At 32.8% G+C, this 22,172-nt stretch overlaps 2 protein-coding genes across 2 annotated transcripts; both read right to left on the bottom strand.

The window, feature by feature from the left end:
- Nucleotides 1–5,509: 5,509 nt before the first annotated feature.
- Nucleotides 5,510–9,364, bottom strand: LOC126549830 (uncharacterized). Its single transcript, XM_050200216.1, has 3 exons — nt 8,665–9,364; nt 6,533–8,575; nt 5,510–6,444 (listed from the first exon to the last, which is right to left on the bottom strand). The coding sequence occupies exons 1-3, from the start codon at nt 9,362–9,364 to the stop codon at nt 5,510–5,512; spliced, it is 3,678 nt and encodes a 1,225-aa protein (XP_050056173.1).
- Nucleotides 9,365–16,033: 6,669 nt separating this feature from the next.
- On the bottom strand, nt 16,034–20,539 carry LOC126549829 (uncharacterized). The gene has a single exon (XM_050200215.1). It carries the CDS (start codon nt 20,537–20,539, stop codon nt 16,034–16,036), a length of 4,506 nt encoding a protein of 1,501 aa, XP_050056172.1.
- Between the last annotated feature and the right edge of the window lie 1,633 nt (nt 20,540–22,172).

Genomic DNA, 22,172 nt, shown 5'->3' with positions numbered 1-22,172 from the left:
TTGATGTTAAAAATTACTTATAATATAAATAATATAAATCAAATATAATCACTCAGATATCAGAAACATTATTTTATTATTATTTTATAACATTATTTTCAGGTTAGATTAAAAAAAAAAACGGTATATATTTCTATCTGTAAAATATAAAAAAATATATATAATTGAATAACTTCAATAATTTCTTATATTATATAATAAATATTTGACAAATTAAATTAAAAAAAAAAAACTAATGGATTTTTCCCTTTTTATTTTATTTAAGAAAATTACAGTTGTAGAGAATTTTGTCAAATTACGAGTTATCTTATTTTTGATTGGGTCACTGATGTGATTTATGTAAGTATTATATTTGAATTCAATAATCTACTTCGTATACCAAAACTGATTATAAGCATTTGATTCTTAACATTCTGTCAAATTATACTATTTTTTATTATATTTATATTTATATTAGTAATTTATTTTTTTATGAGTAATACCTACGTAAGATTGAATTATATTTTTTTTTGAGAATAGAATATTTTCATTTATCAATAATAATGAAGATAATATATAAAATCTGACTATATATATTTTAAATCCGTGCATATTTGAAGTACATTAAAAATTCTTATTTGTGTAAAACATATAAAATAAGTATGACCTTAGTCTTAACTTATCAGTTATAGTTTTTAATAAATAAATTAACCTAAACATAAACTCTAAAAATATTCCGGAGTTTTTCATTAGTTCTATAGAAAAAAAAAAATAATGAACATTTAAGTTTTTATGTATTTGCAAAATAGTTTATTATAATCAATATCTTAGTCAAAACCTTGGTTTTTCATTACTAATTCATCAGATATGGAATTTCTGCATAACCATGAACACTTTCACAAATAATAAAAACTCACAATTGTATTAAAGATAAACATTTTACATATACATTTACAATATATTACATGCATATTGTATAATATAATAATATCATAATAATATAATAATATCATAAGTGCAATTAAAAATAATAGAAATTAAATGTAAATATATACATTTTATAAAAGCATTCATGTTATTTAAGAAAAGGGAAATTATTTCTATGAAGTTTATAGACTATTACTATAAACTAAGATGTTTTAAAAAGCGAAAATTGCTATAAGCGAAAAGTGAAATAATATATTATTTAAACTGTAAATATCGAAGAGACGATATAAGTTAATTAAAGTTATTAATTTAGTACTTGATTTTAATTTTTGTAATATTGGTGATACTATGAAAACATTTAATATGAAAATTTCTAGGAAAAAATCATTATAAAAACATATTATAAGAAATATTATTTATTATAAATAATATAATAATAATAATATAATATAAATGATTATTTGAACTAACTATTTTATGGATATTTATAAAATGTATAAAAGTTTTTCTTATTATTTATATACCAAAAATTAATAATAATAATAAATTGTAGTAAATAAAAATTGGACATATTATATTTATTAGAGCATAATTTATTTTATTATATTATCATAGTTTTTTTAATAATATTCGTTTAATTTATGAAAAATCAAAATGTTTTTTTTTTTTTTTTTAGATTCTATTAAACACTTAATACAGTTTAACTTCAAATCTACTGAAAATATTATTATAAATATTCATGTTTGCAATTTACAAAAAAAATTAACCACAATGTTACGTTAAAATTACTGCATAATATACAAGTATATTTTTAACTTAAACTTAGTTCATGTTAAAACCTAGTTTATTCATTGTATTGTTCTATATTTTTAACAAACTATTTAGAAGTAACTTTTTTCCACTCTTTTTTGAATTTAATTACAGTGTATACAATGAAATGGTTGAAGTTTTGTATTATACTATAATTAATTTATATTATTATATTATAAACTTTACTCGTAAAAGAAATTAAAACATTTATATATATATATATTACAAGTAATTTTGTAATATAACTGTTACTTTAAAAATACGATTATTAACAATTACGGCGGATTTGACTGTAATACAAGTTGTCAATATAATTCGAATTAAAAAAAAAAATGATGTCAATAATCCCCGGGAAGAGTAACGAGCTGTGTATTTTTTTTTGTTAGTAGTTGTCATAATTTTAGAAATAACTGCATCTTAAAAAATACACCAAAGTAGCTAAATTGCCTATACATATCGCCGCGTTAGATATATTACGGAATGATTTATATAATATTCTTATGAGTAGGTAGCATATTATTGTATTATCGTAATAAATTATAATATATTGTTCATCATTTTACATCATTATATTATTATGCAGTATAATAAACCTACATTTTTTTTTTTTTAAATTTTATTTTATAATATTTTCATATTCACATAATATGATTTGATTAAAGTATTAAACTATTAATTCTAAACCACTGTTAATTGTTTCTTGTGATAAATTATTTTAATTTTTAAAAATATTAAAATGACGTCGTACCTACATGACATATTGTCTCCATATAACAATTTACTTCCAATTCTTAAATTGTATGTTGTTGGCTTAAATATTAGAGTGAATTGAACTATGATGCTATTTTCAGGTAATAACATTATGCATGTTCTATCGTGTAATTGTTATGATAGTTTTAATATTTGTAATTAAGTTATAAGTAGTATGTAAAGAATTAATACTTACAATTCTTATGTATCACTCAAAAATGTAACTGGAGAACATTAATTTTGGTATATTATGCTTAAATATAATAGAAAAAATACATGCAAATATGGACGTCCTCTTGAGATAATTTTTCACCGTATTTTTGATATAATAAATATATATGATACTTAATGTATTTATGTATACAACTGAGTCACGAGTAAGTGAAAAATAATAAAAAATTAAAATTTTAAACGTGTTTAGTGAATAATACTTTATCTAAAAGAAAGAAGTTGTAGTAAATGTAGTATTTAGATACATAAAAATATTCATTACTTTATGATTTATATTGTTTAATAGTGATAAATCATAACATTTCGAGTACATTATTGCAACGATTTATTATTTGTTAACATGTACTATATTTTTGTCATCCTACACTTAAGAAGATATATCGATTTTTTTTTAAATACCTATATATGAATATAAATGTTTTATACTTTTTATATCTTATCTAAAAGTGTATTATATATGTGGCTTAATATTATTATTTTTATCATAAAATATATACTTACAGTATATATAATATATTTTTCTTATTTATTCAATAGTACTTACAAATATGATATATGTATTGTATTATGTTTGGACCACATCTTTATTTTATTCATTTATACGTTCTGTTTCAACTTCATTTGAAAATATTTTATAATTATTAAGTCTGCAGATGATTATTTATAATCAAATTATAATATTATAAAATATTGATAATTTATTAGGAAAGTTTTCTTAATCATGAAATACACCTTTATTCAGGTGCAGATCCAGAAGGTTTAAGTGGATTTAGACCTCACCTGTTTTTAGTAATGTTAATTATTTTATATTTTTTTCATATTATATATAGTTCATATGTTATGAAAACCATAAATTCAAAATATAAATACTATTTTTAGTATTATTATACAATTTTCTCTTTAATAATATTATCTATCTTATTGTGTATTAAAATTGGAGATTGTTGTTGATATTTTCCTCGCTATTTTCTGAAAATTTAGTTCAATTCTCATTTTACATTTTTTAGATCCGTGGCTGCCTGTATTTACATTGCTGTACATAACGTCATGTAGATGTAGTTGGGTATATAAAATAAATTTCTGATTTCTCACGTAGTAAATACAAAATTATTATTTATATAATAAAATATACTTCGTGAAAAAGACTAAATAATTAATTAAAAAATTAATAATAATATCATTTATAACTATTTTAATTTTTTTTAAAACCCAATGTTTCAATTGGTTTTTACGAAGAAGTGAATGGGTTATAGAATGCATTATTAATTGAAGTAGAAGTCCTTTGTACCTTCGGCTCACGGTCAAAAGCTAGGAAAAAGCTTAAGAATGTACCAGGTCGTATATTATTTTCTAACGATGTATTTGGTAAAGTGTAGTATGTTTACTTCAAAAACCAAATTCCAAATCGGATAAAAATATTTTTAATCCGAAAACTAAAACATAATTTTTTAGTCTTATGAGTCGCATGTCATTAAAAAAAAAAATTAGAACAATTATAATATTATATATATTGGAAATAATGACTCAGTCTTTAATTTTAAAATGATTTTCATACTAATAAAAAATACATACTTTTTTTCGTACTATAATTTGTATACATTTTTGTACACACATTGTTTATTAATATTTATGTTTTAGATAAATTTAAAAAAAATAAAATAATAATAAATTACTGTTTTTTTTTTTTTAGTTTTTAGGAATAAAATTGAGCTCTATATGGATAATGAGTAAAATACTTAAAAAGTATTTGCTAAAAAAGCAAGTAAAAAAAATATATCGTCAAAATGCCAAGGTTGTTGGAAAAGTTACACTTTTAAAGAAAAAAAAAATAAAACTAAAAATGAAAAAAACTCATTAATTTGTTAAAGAAACGTTATAATATATATTCGTACAAAAAGCTTTGCCAAAACTTTTCAACCGATCTATTTGTAAGAATACAAATTGCTCAGTTACAATAAAGGAGAACTTTATCCGTATACATAATTAAAAAATAAATAAACATATATCTAGTATAATATTATAATATAGAACGATGTTATTCGAAAGTTAACGTTTTTCTAACAGCATTATTCACACCATTTAACCGAGCATCCGGATTATCGTTTTCCAAATAAAATTTATGTGTATACATGTACAAAATATTCTTATTTACCCGCGTATATATTAAAAGGTCTGAAACTTTTAATGTGTTATTGTAAAAAGTTTATGGTACAGTAAAAGTGTGTGAGCTTGGGTAATTTTTATAATGGTTTACGATATTATAGCCCGCAGTGCCGCATGTACATATTATTATAGTGGTGAAGAAGTTTTTCCGCTAGTAATCGTTCGTAACGAATCGGTAAAAATCGTGATAATAACGTATTGCTGTTCATTTAGGCATTTTCTTTTTTCCGTTTTTATTTTATGAAAGCAACAAAATACTAGTATTATAATAATAATAATGTGGTTTATGGTAATAAATAATCACTCACAATTTATAAAATATTAAGCACTATATTACTGTGATATGTATGTACAAGAATGAAATATAACAAACAAATACCAATTACGCGTACAATATTACTGCGGACTGAACAACACGGTAAGTCGCGATACGTAGTCACTGACGGAATGAAAATTGAGCATCTGATCAGCTGGTATTTATAGGCTCCGCTTTGTTCTAGAACATCCCCGAATATACTCTAGCGAGACCATCGCGGAATATTCTAGAACATGGGTTTTTCCTATTGTACGCTGTCGACATCGTAAATAATTTGGGCGGCTCGTTGTGTATTGTTCACGTCGCCACATCACCCCCCTACCAGTGATGGAGTCAGCAGGAACTTATTTGAAGACGTTCGGGGAAATGGACTCTTCTACCGGAACGCGTTTTCCTGTCTTTTGTTTCTGGTGTCGGTTCTTCTGTTTTTGGTTCCTTATTTGCGATAGATTCGGGTGTGGCATGTTTCATGTTTCTGGAGCTAACCTCCTCGTGTATGTCATCAGCAATTATGTAGGCTGGTTTCAGTCTATCAATAGTCACTGTTATCTTTTTCCCTTTCACGTCAATGCAGAAGGTTTTCCGATTGCGACTTACAACTGGGTATGGGCCGTCGTACGGCATTTGTAGACAGTTTTTCGGTCCATCATGACGAATAAACACTTGTTTGGAGGTGGCGAGGTCCTTAAATATGAAATTTTTCTTTTCTCCGTGGCAGGTTCCATTTACCGGTTGTATCTGGCGAATCTGGTGTCGAAGATCCTTGATGAACTCTGCTGCGTTCTCAAACTTAGCGTCATCTGATCTTGTTGAGAGAAATTCACCAGGTAGACGAAGTGGTTCTCCGAATACAAGTTCTGCGGATGTGGACTTCAGATCCTCGCGCCAAGCTGCTCGTATGCCTAATAAGACTGTTGGGAGTATTTCAGTCCACCGTTTGTTCTGGTGACATTTGATAGCGGCCTTAAGCTGTCGATGGCTTCGTTCTACCATACCGTTTGCTGAAGGGTGGTAGGCCGTAGTCCTAAGGTGATTTGTACCAGTCAAATATCCTAGATACTTGAAAAGGTTTGATTCGAATTGTCTCCCTTGATCAGTCGTTATAATAAGAGGTGTACCAAATCTTGAAATCCAATGTGTATAAAATGCTCGGGCGACAGTCTCTGCTTCTTGGTTCTCCAAAGGTATCACTTCCGGCCATCGAGTAAATCTATCGATACACGTAAGGCAGTAGCGGAATCCTTCTGAATATGGCATAATGATGAGGTCTAAATGTACATGTTCGAATCTTTGTGATGGTTGAGGAAATGAACCAAGTGGTGCGTTGTGTTACCAACTTGGTAGTGGCTTTTATGCCTGGATGTGAAAGACGATGGACAGTATTAAAAGCAGCACGTCGAAAAGATTTTGTAATGAAAGGTCGGGCGGTTGGTGTCATGGTGTCGCAAAACACAGGAACATCCATGCCGGGCATTTGAATTTGCTTAAGCTGTAGTCCAGTGTCACTCCGTAAATACGTTTTTAATTCGTCGTCTTCTTGTTGAGATTTAGCCAGGGCAGTATAATCCAGTGTATCCGAAAGAACTTCCACTCGAGAGAGAGCGTCGGCCACGATGTTCTGTTTACCTGGCACATATCTTATGTCTGTAGTAAACTGTGAGATATAATCTAGGTGACGAAATTGGCGTGGTGAGCACTTTTCAAGTTTCTGCTGAAAGGCGAAAGTGATGGGTTTGTGGTCAGTGAAAATGGTAAAATTGCGAGTTTCTACCATGTGTCGAAAATGTTTGACAGCAAGATAGATAGCAAGGAGTTCACGATCGTAGGCTCCGTATTTAGATTCAGTTACTGAAAGTTTTTTTGAAAAGAATGCGAGAGGCTGCCATCCCGTGTTGACGAATTGTTGGAGAGTCGCGCCCACTGCGGTGTCAGAAGCATCACTTACAATGGCCAATGGTGCATTGTCGCGAGGATGAGCAAGTAACGTGGCTGAGGCAAGTTTCTCTTTACAATTTTCGAAAGCAGCAGTAGCTTCAGGTGTCCAGTTGATAGGAGTTTTGCCTTTGAGATTGGGAACCAGTAAGACGTTCAATGGTGCTTGTGCTTCTGAAGCTCCGGGTATAAAACGTCGATAGAAGTTTATCATACCCAGGAACTGTCGTAACCCTTTTGCTGATGTCGGTTTCTTGTATTTCAAGATGTCGTCGATTCTGTCAGGTAAAGGACGTGTGCCATCTGTGGAAATAAGGTAACCTAGGAATTTGACTTCTTTTTGTCCGAAAATGCACTTGGAAGGGTTGATTACTAAAGAGTATTCACGTAACCGATTGAAAATGATCTGTAAGTGCTTGATATGTTCTTCTTCAGAAGTAGAAGCTACCAGTATATCATCGATATAACTGAAACAAAACTCAAGTCCACGGAGTACTTCGTCAATAAAACGTTGGAACGTCTGAGCTGCGTTTCTGAGTCCGAAAGACATAAAAGGAAACTCGAAAAGTCCAAATGGTGTTATTATGGCCGTTTTATTGATATCTTCCTCTGCTACAGGAATTTGATTATAGGCTCTTACCAGATCGATTGTTGAGAAAATGTTTTTTCCGTGAAGGAAGTGTGTGAAATCCTGGATGTGACGAACTGGGTAGCGGTCTGGGATAGTTCGAGTATTAAGTGCACGATAATCTCCACAGAGTCGCCATGCGTCCGTAGTGTTCTTTGAAACCAGGTGGAGTGGTGAAGACCAAGGGCTTTTAGAAGGTCGAGCTATACCCAAATTTAGCATAGTCTCAAACTCCTTTTTGGCTCCCTTGAGTTTGTCAGGGGCTAGACGCCTTGGTTTACACGCGACGGGAGATCCTGGTGTCGTCTGGATGTAATGTTTGGTGTTGTGTTTGATGTCCTTGATTACTCCAACAGGTCGGGTTATCTCAGGATACTCCTGTAATAAGTCATGGTACCTTGTTGTTCCGACAACTGTTTTGATGGATTGTATGTCGCATTTCGCAGCTTGACCCTGTACAGTGAGTTGCGTGAGACCGTCCAAGAGACGTTGATTACGTATATCTACCAGAAGATTATAATGGTTTAAAAAATCCACACCAATGATAGGCTTGGATACATCCGCGACCACAAATCTCCAAGTGAAAACTCGACGAAGTCCGAAATCAAGAGCAAGTGTAATAGTTCCGTACGTAGCAATGGTCGTCCCGTTGGCTGCTGATAGGGAGTAGTCCGATTTATCTCGTTGACCTTGAACCACACTGCGTGGGTATACACATAAATCGGCTCCAGTGTCAATAAGAAATTGTATTCGTGAGACACGATCGGTTAGAAATAGGCGGCGTGGAAATGGCATTGGCTCACTGGCCGCCATCAGTGATTGCCTTTCTAGTTTTCCGACTTATATGTACATGGCTTTACACATTTCTGGGAGTTGGATCCAAAACGCCAGTGATACCAACAGATTCCATTGACACCGTGTGAATTACGACTTCGTGATCGAGATCTTGAACGATGGGCACTAGGATCGGGGCTTCGCCCACGTGCAGGACGGGTGTTGATCTCAGCGATTTCTTTTCTCAGCGCCGTGATTTCCTGATTAATCCCTAGCGCTAGCTGTGAAAGCTTAAGATTTAACGTAGCTTCCAGAGTATTACTCACAGTTGATTCCGCGATCTGAGGTAGCATAGGACCAGACGCGTCTGCAATATTATCTGCGTGTGCTGCGAGGTCCTCGAGTTTGCAGTCCTTGACGATCGCCAGCGCTACCTGAATACTTTTCGGTAGTCGGCCCATCCACAGCGTTTTTAACAGTGTTTCAGGAATGGAGGTGTCAGCTAGGCTTTGAAGATGGCGTAAAAATTGCGATGGTTTTCTATCACCCATTTCGACCCGTTCCAATAGTTGGCGAGTTTTTTCTTCTTGGGATGCGCTGAGACGTTTGACCAATTCTTGTTTAATTTTTACGTACCTGTTTTCCGATGGTGGTGCCATTATGATATCTTTCACTTCAACCGCATATTTGGGTGGTAATGCGCCGACAACATACCCAAATTTCGTACTGTCGATCTTGATACCTGCGCTGGCAAAACTTCCCTCGACCATGGCGAACCAAAGTTCAGGATCCGACGAAATGAACTCGGGAATTTTCACCGCGACTCTGGCTACTGACGATTCATTGTTTTCCATCACGTCGAGGTCACCAATTTGTGGTTTATGGTAATAAATAATCACTCACAATTTATAAAATATTAAGCACTATATTACTGTGATATGTATGTACAAGAATGAAATATAACAAACAAATACCAATTACGCGTACAATATTACTGCGGACTGAACAACATGGTAAGTCGCGATACGTAGTCACTGACGGAATGAAAATTGAGCATCTGATCAGCTGGTATTTATAGGCTCCGCTTTGTTCTAGAACATCCCCGAATATACTCTAGCGAGACCATCGCGGAATATTCTAGAACATGGGTTTTTCCTATTGTACGCTGTCGACATCGTAAATAATTTGGGCGGCTCGTTGTGTATTGTTCACGTCGCCACAATAATAATAAAAACGAGATTGCTCAAAATGTATTGTTTCCTCCTGATAACCGGAACTACAAATGTCCGCAGACGATAACATTGTACATTTTGTTGTCGGACGTACGATAGTGTTAGAAGTTTCAATTCATGGTACCCGAATCAATTGTGTCTTTACTTAGAGCCATTTTTGAAGTTTTTCAGGCTAACAGAAAAGACAGTCGATGTTTTGTATTTATATTTATTAATTAATTAATTTTTTTGAATTTTTACTGATGGGATTCTTGTTTAAGAGTACATTACGTACATGCTTAATGCTTTTATATCTGATGTTTTTCGAGTCATAATTTTTTTCGAGTATTTTAACTATACATAAATTAAATGCTAAAAAAATATGCCTATTTTTTTATATCTATAATTTCATTTCTACTTCGAATTATACATTTTTATAGTATTCCTCACTTCTCATTTCTATTTCATAGAAATTGGTATTCAATCATCAAATCGTTTTAATATTACAATATAGGTAGGTACCTATATTTATTTTTAAGAATTCTTTTAAATATATAAATGGTCATTACACTAATTCTTTAAAAAATGTGTTTAATTTTGTTATCCTTAAATTACCTGATAGTGATTTATTATAAAAACAATACAGCCAAATTAATTATTGTTAAACATAATCTATTATATTAAATTAATTAATCAGTATTATAAATTTGATTTGTAATAAATTTATAGTTGATTAGAATTTTCAATTTTTTACTAATAACAATGATATTAATAATAAAAGGCACATCATAAATGATTTACAGTATTGTATTTAAAATTTAGAGGTAATATAAAATATAATGTGATGAGTAACAACATAGCTGCTTTATATATGGGTGTTATACCACTTGATATTCTATGTTTAATTTTTTTTTCTGCAAATTAATTAATTTAACAGTCCAAAATATCTTGAAAAATCTAATTTCCTTATTAAAAGAAACCGGATTGGATAAATAAATCTAATTATTAATATTCTACTCTTATACATATTCAAAAAAAAAATGCAATTTTATGTATTTAGTATTATAAAACTAAATTAAAAATGGTGGTCTTAGCTGTTTAAGTTGTAGGTATTCGATCATCATCATCATCAAAAAAAGAAACTTCAGTAAAACTCATTTAATTATAATATTATATTTAAAGTGACTGTCACTGACTGAATATAAAATCAATGTAATGAAACATAATATTTAAATAACATTTTTACATATTTTCTTTAATTTAGTCTTTTATAAAAAGATGAGTTTTTGTAACATAGTTTATTTTACTTCAAGAATAATTTTGATAAAAACAAATTATATAACTTACACTGAAATGTATATTATACGATGATACATACAAATATTTAAAATTTAAATAAATAGTAAAAAAAAAATGCTTAAAACATAATTCGCAATTTTTTATTGCTAGTTAATTAGATATATCATTACATTTCTAGGTTAAGTTTGTTTTTACTTCTTTAGTTAGATATAATTTTTTTTATTCTCTACAGTAAAATAGCTAATTTTAAATTCATATATGTATATAAATTGTCATCGTATTTAACTTATTTAATGAGAAATAATTACATATTCATAAACTATGAGTATTTAACTGAAATTTATAATAATAATTATTATTATCGTATTAAGCAAGAACTACAATCTAATAAAGTAAAAAACAAATAAACTAAATGAAATCGAGTAAGGTAATAACAGAGTTAAATTATTAAAAAAAAAATGAATCAAAATCATAAAAAAATGGTACATCTGTCCAGATAATTTGTTGGTGAATTTTTTAGAAGATAATGACAAGTGATCTAATTCAGGTTAATGTTGTGTTCAACACATTGTGAATTTCTTATATATATAAGTTAATTGAAAACACTGATCGGGCAGGACCTTATGATATTTCATATTGTTTGTGACGAGTGGCCACAGTCAAAATAGCAGAGTAGTATACTCGTATTGTCAAAAGTTTTATAGTTTATAAGATAGTGATCCATTTAGTTAAATCGATGGGGTGTCTATTAATTTCAAAATTGAATCAAAATATCAAGTGGACGCAACTAACATATTTTATACCTAATAATATTATAACCGTGAAATCATATAGGATATCAGTTGACGTAAATAATAACTAATGTGTTTACCCTTCAAGTATGCAATCGACTGATTAATCATACAAACAATTTTAAAGGTACGTTTATACGTCGAGTGCATGGAACTCTGTAACACTAGCACACTTCGCGGAAATAAACCTATGTCGGGTTCTTGATGAAAGTGTCATGAGCAATATAAATTATAAATGCTCAAACAAATGCACACAATCGAAACGATATACGTTGCAATATGCATTATGCAGAGAAAATCTATAAACGCATACATTCATGAGTATTTGTGCCGGTTAAGTTTAGCATAGGCGTACGCTGAAAATTATATCATACGATCATAATATAAAACCTCACAAGAACTGAATTGATCAACAGCATCATTGGCCCACGCCAATAAATAGACAATGTTTATACAGTATATGCATCTATAATGCACGCCAGTTTGACAGGTAACAGCTTGCTGCCACATTATAATATAAACAATAACATTAATTTTGATTTATTATTATAATATACATATGACGATAATAATAGACCGTTTTGACCAGAAAACTTAGCTGTGTAACCGCATATATTATAATGTTAAAACTGCAGGCTGCCACCAAGAGTCACGACCCTATAATGTAATAAAATTATATTATACTGTTCAGCGTATATACGTCCCATCGTCAGAGCACTATACGATATCGTGCTCGTTATAATATCGTACGATATAATATAATAATATTATGTATAATGCGCGTACACCCGGTAATAAATACGATTCGGCCGTGGCGATGGGCAAGTCGAACGCGTGACACAAAGGAAAACGACATTGAAAAGAAGCTTTATAACGCATGTGTGTGTGCGAGTGTTATGGTTGTCCGGACAAAGGGAGAGTAGATCCCGTGCAGTATATCTATTGTCAAACCGAGTCAGATAAAACTGCTGTATACGATAATAAGACTTTATTATTTTCCACCGTCGCTGTCTGGTAAAAACGCATGTCTCGAAAGGTGGGTAGACGAGTGGAGCGTATATGTCTTATATATATTATAAATATGTATAAGAAAAAAACAACATAGTTCAAAAGTTATTGTGCCCCGCTGATCGAAATGAATGATGATTGCTCCACGACTGACGACGACTGCCCCACCCCTCTTCCTTACCACCACTACCACGATTATTTCCATTGTGATGTCTAGCGATCAGTGGTGGCCGAGAGGTCTGCATCCACCGTTAAAGTTATCATTTAGTCGTCGTCGATGATTTATTCACTGCTGTTTGAATGTGCAAAAGCTGAACAAGCTACACTTAAAATATCGACTACTCGACCAAGTTGTACATTACCATTAATATATTATAATACTTCAATCAACACACATTAATTTTGTTTACTTACATTACAAGTTATTTCTATAAATTTCTAAGATGAGCTGTCTGAGCTACTTGAGAAATTCTATCTACTCATAAAGCATATTATTCATAAAAGTTTCTATGGACGAATTAATAGGAAACGTATTTTCTCCCGCACAAAATAAATATAAAAGTATTCACATATTTTATATTGATCCAAATATAGTGAATATGAAAAATACATTATGTATTTCGTGTTTATACTAGATTTTTTGTAGCTCGATGAGCGAAAAAGATATTAAATATATTATATTGAGTATTGTTTCACTAAACCCAAATAAACATTGTAAGGTGTTAGGTCGTTACTTAAATGTTTTGTAATGGGTTCTAACTTCTAAGACTTATAACTTATATAATATACACCTAACCTGATGTTTCTGTTAAAATTACTTACTTAATGTACCTACTATGCATATTATAACGATTTCGTAATTCGTTATAACTTATAACTGTTCAGATTTGCTAACATACTATATTTTATTATAATTGTACTATGCGTGTATCGTATAATATTATATAAACGATGTGCGCGCGAGTCCATATCGTTTTGGTCTTCACATATGCACTCATCAGTAACATGTCGAACGAAGAAGAAGAAAAAAAGACGAATCATACATCGAGCACCAATGAGTCCGGAAAGCTATTCGTCACGCAGACAATAATGCATGACAAAATTTACACACTGTACCGATGCCGCTGCCGAAATCCATTAGTTACATACTAATACAATATAATTGTTATTGGTCCACGGTCATCGACTATGTAAATAAATCGAAAAAATCTTCCCGCTGTTCCGATATGAATAACAATAAATACAATAATGATATTCAAAATGTTTACCGGAATCGATGATGACCGTATTGTGAGTTTAAAAAATACGTATATTGTGTATAGAAATAGGTAACACGCCAAATTCGAAGTAGAGGCACGTAAAACGTTGTTGAGTTCGATTAAAAACAAAATCGAAAATGTGTACTATATGTACAAACTAAAAAGTCAAAAACAATTTATTGAGTTTCAATGATCAAAAGAATAATAATATACCTACTATATTTTGTGGTAGGACATAAACGCGTATTGCCATCAAAGATCTAATCTCAGTTAACAATAAACCAAACAAAGAATTTCCTTTTTATCACAATGATGAAATTTACGTAATTTATCACTATGTATGTTTTTCCTCAGTGAGCATATAATATTGTGATGTACATGTTCGTGATTTTTATTTTGCTTTGTAACGTCATAAAATAAATGATTGAGTTTTATTTATCAACTGGAAACTTACATTAAACACTTCAACATGACATATAAAATATATATAGTATCGTTATGTATAGGTTTCTTAATTTATATAACGTGCTATTGAAATGTATTTCGAAACTCATATAATATTTGTATAGGTTGGAGAGGCGTGATCAATATTACTATTTACTTTAAATCAGATACGTTTTCGTAAGTCAAATGAAATTTTTTTTTATTCAAAAATGCTCACCTACCTACTTATCGTTAGAATTTTAGTTGCATTCTGTTTTATTTGTCTTTGTCTTCAAATAACAAAAATACGATTTACTGGCAAGGTGGCATTACAAAAAATATAATATAAAAAAATCTCTTCCACCAGGATTCATATTTATTTAGACACACCACTACTCACATCACTTCCGTTATTTAACTTCAGATCTGTTTCTCTGCTATGCTTCTACAATTTATACATATACATATACATATACATATATATATATATATATATATATATATATATATATATATATATATATGCTATATTTTTGTTGTTTGTGTTTGTTTACGACATTGATTTTCTTTTTGGATAATAATTATTATTATTAACTACGATTCACTTGAAATGGCACAATAACCTTGATTAGCAGTGAAAATTCTGTATAAAAATATAATATTAATGTGATGTGTTTATAAGTATTGTAGTGTAGAGTAGTGTTTTAGTGTGCATCAAAAACAGTGTTGTCGTAAAAATTCTGGTAAAAAACATACGTAATCTTATATATTTATGTGAAGATATCTAATTACTTAGTGTAAGCGAGGTCCCTAGCAAATCGTTGTTCGGGGTAACCACGCTTTAAAATGAATATGTCTAACGACAAGTGGACTGTATGTATGATTAAGATATATATATTGTGTATAGATAATGAGATGTATTAAAATATAATATAACAAAGTCAATATAAATTATCAATTAATACATCAAGATATAATTGTATGAAATTACAATACAATTATTACAACAAATTATACCAATATATATAAAAGAAACAATAAAACAAAATATATTAAACAAAGTTATAAAAAATTGTACCGATATATATATATATAAAAAACAATAAACAACAAAGTTCTTACCGCGTATTGCGCCACTGCAACAGCCGACAAAACACCAATAATTACGTGGAAATTACCAACGCAAAAGAATACGGTGACTAGCGAGCCAAACGGTCGCGGCGGCCCATATATATAGGGACCGTCGTGGATAGATCAGCAGCGGGGGGAGGGGGTGTCGCGTCTAGAATATTCGAGTTTGTCGCAGTGGCCCAGGCGCGTTTGTCGAATGATCGAGAATATCGTCGATCATTCCAGAGCTGTATCCAACATCCTCCCGCCTTTGAAAGGATGCTTTCAAAATTACAAAATAAACAAATAATGAGTAATGAATTGTACATCTTGTACCACTTTACATTAAATAGATGAAAATGATAAAAAATACAAAAAAAACTGGTTGATAGAAGAACCTTCTGATCAGGACACAGGCAGCTTCACCACTTGAGATGGACTGCCTTTACTGACAGACACACAAATAGAGCAAGATAAGCCTTGTTAGTCTTAGCACCTCGTCGACGGCTTTCTTTCACAATAAACGGTCCACCGTAATCCATGCCAACGAATGCGAATGGTCTATGAGGCTGTACTCGTACTGGTGGCAGGTCTGCCATGACTGGTTGTGGGCAAGCAGCTCTATGGCGCACACATCTAACACATGTATGTATAATTTTCCGAATGGCTGCACGTCCTGACACAATCCAATATTTCCTTTGAATCATAGCCATAACTAATTTTGGACCGGCATGTAGAAGGCTCATATGATAATGGATTATGATTAACTGCGTTACATGAGCAGCCTTAGGGAGCAACACCGGATGCTTAGCTTTCTCGGTCAGAAGCGAGAAACGAAGTCGACCGCCGACACGTATTAATCCTTCCTTGTCTAAATATGGTGACAACTGAGCAAGTGAATTGGGGGTTATCGATGCCGATGTATTTTCTAACTGCTTCCGTAAGTCTTCCCAATAAAAATTTTGCGTAAGCTTAATAATGTTAAGAAGTGTTCGATTGAGTTCAATTTGAGTAAGTAGGCCCCTCCTTACAGGCCTCCGTTTGCAACGGTCAATGAGGCGCCATACATACGCGAGTGTTCGTTGCATTCTCGTTAATGACGAAAAACGACGGAAGATCTCTTCTGATTCTTTACATTTAAGAATATGCAACACACACTTGACTGGTTGTTTGTAATCTGGAAGTTGCTCGGAAGGAAGTCTTGTTAAAGTTTGACTCGGCCATTGTTCTTCAGGCTGCCGTAAGAATTCCGGACCGTTCAAATGCAACTGCGAAGCAACTAATTGGCTTGGGAGTAACCCTCTTGATGCCGGGTCCGCTGCATTTTCCGTAGTTTTTACGTGATTCCACTCACATTGTGGCAGTAGCTCCTTTATTTTGTTTACTCTATTTGTAACAAATATTTTAAAATCCTTGGGCTCGGCCTTTAACCATGACAAAACAATCGTTGAATCAGAGAATGCTTTGATGCTTTGTACAGATACTAATTCCTTTAACAGTGACATCTTATGTGAAAGGAGACGTGCTAACAAAAGTGCGGCACATAGTTCTAACCGGGGTATGGTCAAAGACTTATCGATCTTGGATGTCTTTAGCGGAGCAACCTTTGACTTGCAAGCAATGAAATGCACTTTAATAAGACCTTGATTGTCCGTTACTCGTAGAAAGACCGTCGCAGCATAACCCCTTTGTGACGCATCTGCAAACCCCACTAGCTGAGCCTTTATGCATTTTCCAATGCTAATATGACGAAGTAACTTCAAGTGCGCCAACGATGTAAGTTCTTCTATGAACATATTCCACTTGGAAGAGATCTCATTGGAAATTGGAGTGTCCCAGTTCAGTCCTTGGCGCCATAGCTCTTGCATTAGGCACTTAGCCCAGAAAACCATTGGGCCTAATGTTCCAATGGGATCATATAATCGAGCGAGGACTGATAGTACTGATCGCTTTGTAGGTTGCATCTCTGTAATATTTGACCTGTATCCGAATGTATCTCCATACGGGTCCCAGTAAAGTCCCAATATTTTTATAGCCAGTCCAGAATGAGGTTCATAGTATGGGTTACTGGCGCAGTCCTCCTTCGCAATGCCTTCCAATACTTCGGGGCAATTACTGGCCCATTTACTGAGCTGAAAACAGCCTTTCTGTAACAGCCCAACGACTTGACATTGAACCTTCAATATGCCTTCCCTTGTATCGGCCCCTGCAATAATGTCATCCACATAGGTATATGACCGCAGAAATTGCCTTGCCAATGGAAATTCTGGACCATTATCTTGTTCCAATTGAAGAAGACAGCGAATTGCTAAAAACGGTGCTGAATTTATACCATAGGTAACAGTGCACAACTCGTATTCCTGTACTTGCTCGTGTGGTGAACGTCTCCAAAGAATGTGTTGGTAAACACGGTCTTCTTTTCGAACGAATATTTGTCGATACATCTTAACTATGTCCGCTATGAATATGTACTTATAGAATCGACAACGCAACAAGATGTCACCGATATCGGTTTGCAATTTAGACCCAGTTGCTAAGCAGTCATTCAGAGAACGTCCCGACGAAGAAGGGGCGGAGGCATCAAAAACAACTCGAATTTTTATATCATTCTCCTTCCGTTTTACAACTGCGTGATGTGGTATGAAATATTCTCCGGTGCGTTCAGCCAACTTCATATGGCCTAGTGCAATATATTCATCCATAAAATCACGATAGGCGTTATATAGCTCTTCGTCCTTACTTAGGCGACGTTCAAGATTATATAAGCGATTCAGAGCTAATGCCCGGGACGATCCTAGGCCTAATGAATGAGCGTCATGCTTTGTATTTCCCTTATCCATTGAACTAGAAATTATGGATTTGAAAGGCAAAGCAACATGGAATCTTCCATTACAATCCCGCGATACTGTTTCTTGAAAATGTCTTTCACATGCTTCATCTTCTGTGCTTGGGCTATGGTTTATATCAAGTTCTTCAACTTCCCAAAATCGCTGTAAAAGCTCACCTATATTTTGATTATCTGATGCCGCATGAACCACCAACGATGAAGCCGTAGAGTATTCTCTTGACCCTTCTATGGCTCCGACTATTACCCATCCAAACTGTGTGTTCAATGCTGACGGCAGACCGGGACTATGGACAATGTCCGATCGCGATCGCAAGATGAATGGATATAAATCCCCTCCAATCAGCATGTCTACTGAACCTGGTACATCAAAATCGGGGTCAGCGAGTGGAAGATGCCCGTATCGCTCACGAATTGAAATGGGTAATTTTTGATTCGGCATAAGAGCGGTGATTTTTGGTAATATTACAATGTTGGTGGCCGATATTTGCGGTGCATCATACAACAAAGGAATAAAGCTACAATTGGTTGAACCCTTAACAGTTCGTACGGGCTGCTGTGCCAGACCACTAACCTCTACTCGTCCCTTGTGACGTGGTAAACCAAGTTGGATCGCACACTGATTGGTAATGGCCGAAATTTGTGATCCAGTATCTAATAAAGCTCGCACTGGCACCAGCTCACCAGATTGGTCTCGTATTCTCACTATCGCCGTAGCCAGTACAACACTAACATCCGATTTCACAGCGCCTGAAAAGTTAGTAGCTGTACAGTTCTGATCCGTGGTGCTTTCAATCGGTTTTGAAATTGCCATTGTATTAGGTGTTGATGTTTTCCCTGAACCCTTATGTTTTGAATCTAAATGGAGCAATACACTGTGTCGTCCTTCACAAGTTTTGCACAAGTACGCCGACTTACAGGAGTTTGCTTCATGATCCGGACGTAGACAAACAAAACATAATTCTTTCTTAATGACAAACTCCCGCCGTTCGGCGACCGATTTCCTCTTGAACATTAAACATCGAAATAACGGGTGATCACGATCGCAAAACGCACATTTGTTCTTGGCAGTGGCAGTAGTCGATAATGAAGTCTTCACGGACGTCTGGCCGCCCTTGTCCTTTCTAGAACTACTGTTGCCCACTGACAGCGTACCCGTGTTAGCGCCGACGTTTTCTAAAATCTTACACCGATTCGCAGCAAAATCCAACAGTTCGTCCAGCTTCGGTATGCTTTCTTGAGGTACACTTGCTTCAAATAATCGACGAGTATCAGGATCAATGACGCGGGCTCCGATGTAGAATAGCAAGAAACCAGACAAATCAACAACACCAAGTGCCTTTAGCGCAGCCACATTCTCACGAAAAGTATTAACAAAAGATGATAACGAGGATACCGATTCCCGTTGTAAACGTTCAAATGAAAATAATTTATCACAATGTGCTGTAGCAAGAAGCCGCTTGTTATCATAACGATCCCGAAGCGCACACCAGGCGATTACATAATTATCTGAGGTTAGTGGAACTGATTTGACAATGTTCAAGGCCGATCCTGATAAGCAAGACACCAAATAATGAAAGCGCTCTATATCCGTTATTGACCGATTTTCATGCACTAGTGACGTGAACATATCGCGAAACGCGCACCAATTTAAAAGACTACCGTCGAATTTTGGAAGCTCAATCTTCGGCAACGACAGCGATGCACGAGAATTATACGTATTTTCGCGTTCTACGATTGCACCTTGATGTGTAATTGAAGGATATCCACGTAATTTCGAAAACACCACTTGAATTTCTCCGCACATTTTTTCCATGTCCTCAGTAATTTCTAAATCTGAACTTGTAAATTCGTCAGACCTGTTTAATTCAACCAGTGAAGAAAGAACATTTCCTTGCTCCGCTTCAAACGACTTAACCGCACGTTCTAATGTCCCGTGACGTGCGAAAAATATTGGTCGTTTATGCTCATCCGTGTCCGCTTCCATAGCCAGTGCATGTATTTTCCGTATTGAATTTAACGCCGCGTCCCTTGCGACGCGTGCTCGCGTTAATTCTTGTTTCGAAGATTTTGAAGGTGCCATATTGATAACAAAATATCCGGAACGAAGGTCCAAAAAATGTAAGCGAGGTCCCTAGCAAATCGTTGTTCGGGGTAACCACGCTTTAAAATGAATATGTCTAACGACAAGTGGACTGTATGTATGATTAAGATATATATATTGTGTATAGATAATGAGATGTATTAAAATATAATATAACAAAGTCAATATAAATTATCAATTAATACATCAAGATATAATTGTATGAAATTACAATACAATTATTACAACAAATTATACCAATATATATAAAAGAAACAATAAAACAAAATATATTAAACAAAGTTATAAAAAATTGTACCGATATATATATATATAAAAAACAATAAACAACAAAGTTCTTACCGCGTATTGCGCCACTGCAACAGCCGACAAAACACCAATAATTACGTGGAAATTACCAACGCAAAAGAATACGGTGACTAGCGAGCCAAACGGTCGCGGCGGCCCATATATATAGGGACCGTCGTGGATAGATCAGCAGCGGGGGGAGGGGGTGTCGCGTCTAGAATATTCGAGTTTGTCGCAGTGGCCCAGGCGCGTTTGTCGAATGATCGAGAATATCGTCGATCATTCCAGAGCTGTATCCAACACTTAGTATGTATCATTAGTAACCTACAATAGAAATCTGTTCGTGAAAAATATTATATTTTGTTCATTTGTGAGCTCATACTCTATTCAGACACAAACGCATGTTAAATATTTTAAACTATTTGAAAAAGGCTTTGAATGAATTTGTATTTACATCCAAGCATTAAATATAATCTACATGTAATATTTTTAAGAAGTAATTTTAACATGTTTAAAACTATTTAAGTTTAACCTTTATGAATACTATAGGCTAGTTTAAGATATAGTATAATATATGAGTATCAGTAAGCATACGACATACAATATACATAATGTATAAAATATTTTAGTTAAAATGTACATCATTTATAATATAATCTAGAGAATATTTGTTGACAAGTTGTAGTATAAAAGTTTTTCAAGTATTTAATTTAATTTAATTTAAAAAAAAAATGAAAAAAAATGGATAATTTGATAAATTTATGTTTAAGAAATTTATTTAATTTAATTTTTTTTTAAATTATATTAAATTTTAGTATGTTCATTTTTAGTTGTTAAATATTTTATTTTATATTATGTTGAATAGTTATTTTATAATTATTTCAATTCATTCCATTTTATGATTGGCTGTTAAGTTTATATTTAAATAAGTGGTGTACTAATTTATATTATAGTGTTTGCATATTTCATCATAACATTTTTTCGCCAATGACTTACACTTTTTTACGAATTTCTCAAATTAAGTTATGAAAACTGTTGATTTTTTACAATAATTTCAATGGCTTACAAGTACAAACACGTGTCAAATATAGTATTATAAAATATCGTAAAACTAACTTCATGTAATAATGAACGACATTTATAGGGCCTTACAGTGGAATTGTATAATATAAATATGAATTAGTGTGAAATAGCAATATTTTCTGCTGTAGATTTTGTGCGGTGGCAATTTCGTATAACGACCTTCATATAGCCAACAAAAGGTTTAATTTGTACACGCACAAAACCACACGTATATTATTAATTTTGAGTTGGGTGAAAAAAA

This window comes from Aphis gossypii, chromosome 2 (genome assembly GCF_020184175.1).
Source record: "Aphis gossypii isolate Hap1 chromosome 2, ASM2018417v2, whole genome shotgun sequence".
Classification (NCBI taxonomy): Eukaryota; Metazoa; Arthropoda; class Insecta; order Hemiptera; family Aphididae; genus Aphis; species Aphis gossypii.
Note: the sequence above shows the minus strand (reverse complement) of the source record. Positions and strands in the feature narration are given on the sequence as shown.

Excerpts from the sequence above, each read along its gene's own strand:
- LOC126549830 (XM_050200216.1), bottom strand. The coding sequence starts at position 9,364 with ATGGAAAACAATGAATCGTCAGTAGCCAGAGTCGCGGTGAAAATTCCC. Across the intron at positions 8,576-8,664 it reads AAGATCTCGATCACGAAGTC|TCGGAAAACTAGAAAGGCAA; the intron begins GTAATTCACACG and ends TGTACATATAAG. Across the intron at positions 6,445-6,532 it reads CCATCGTCTTTCACATCCAG|ACCTCATCATTATGCCATAT; the intron begins GCATAAAAGCCA and ends ATGTACATTTAG.
- LOC126549829 (XM_050200215.1), bottom strand. The coding sequence starts at position 20,539 with ATGGCACCTTCAAAATCTTCGAAACAAGAATTAACGCGAGCACGCGTC.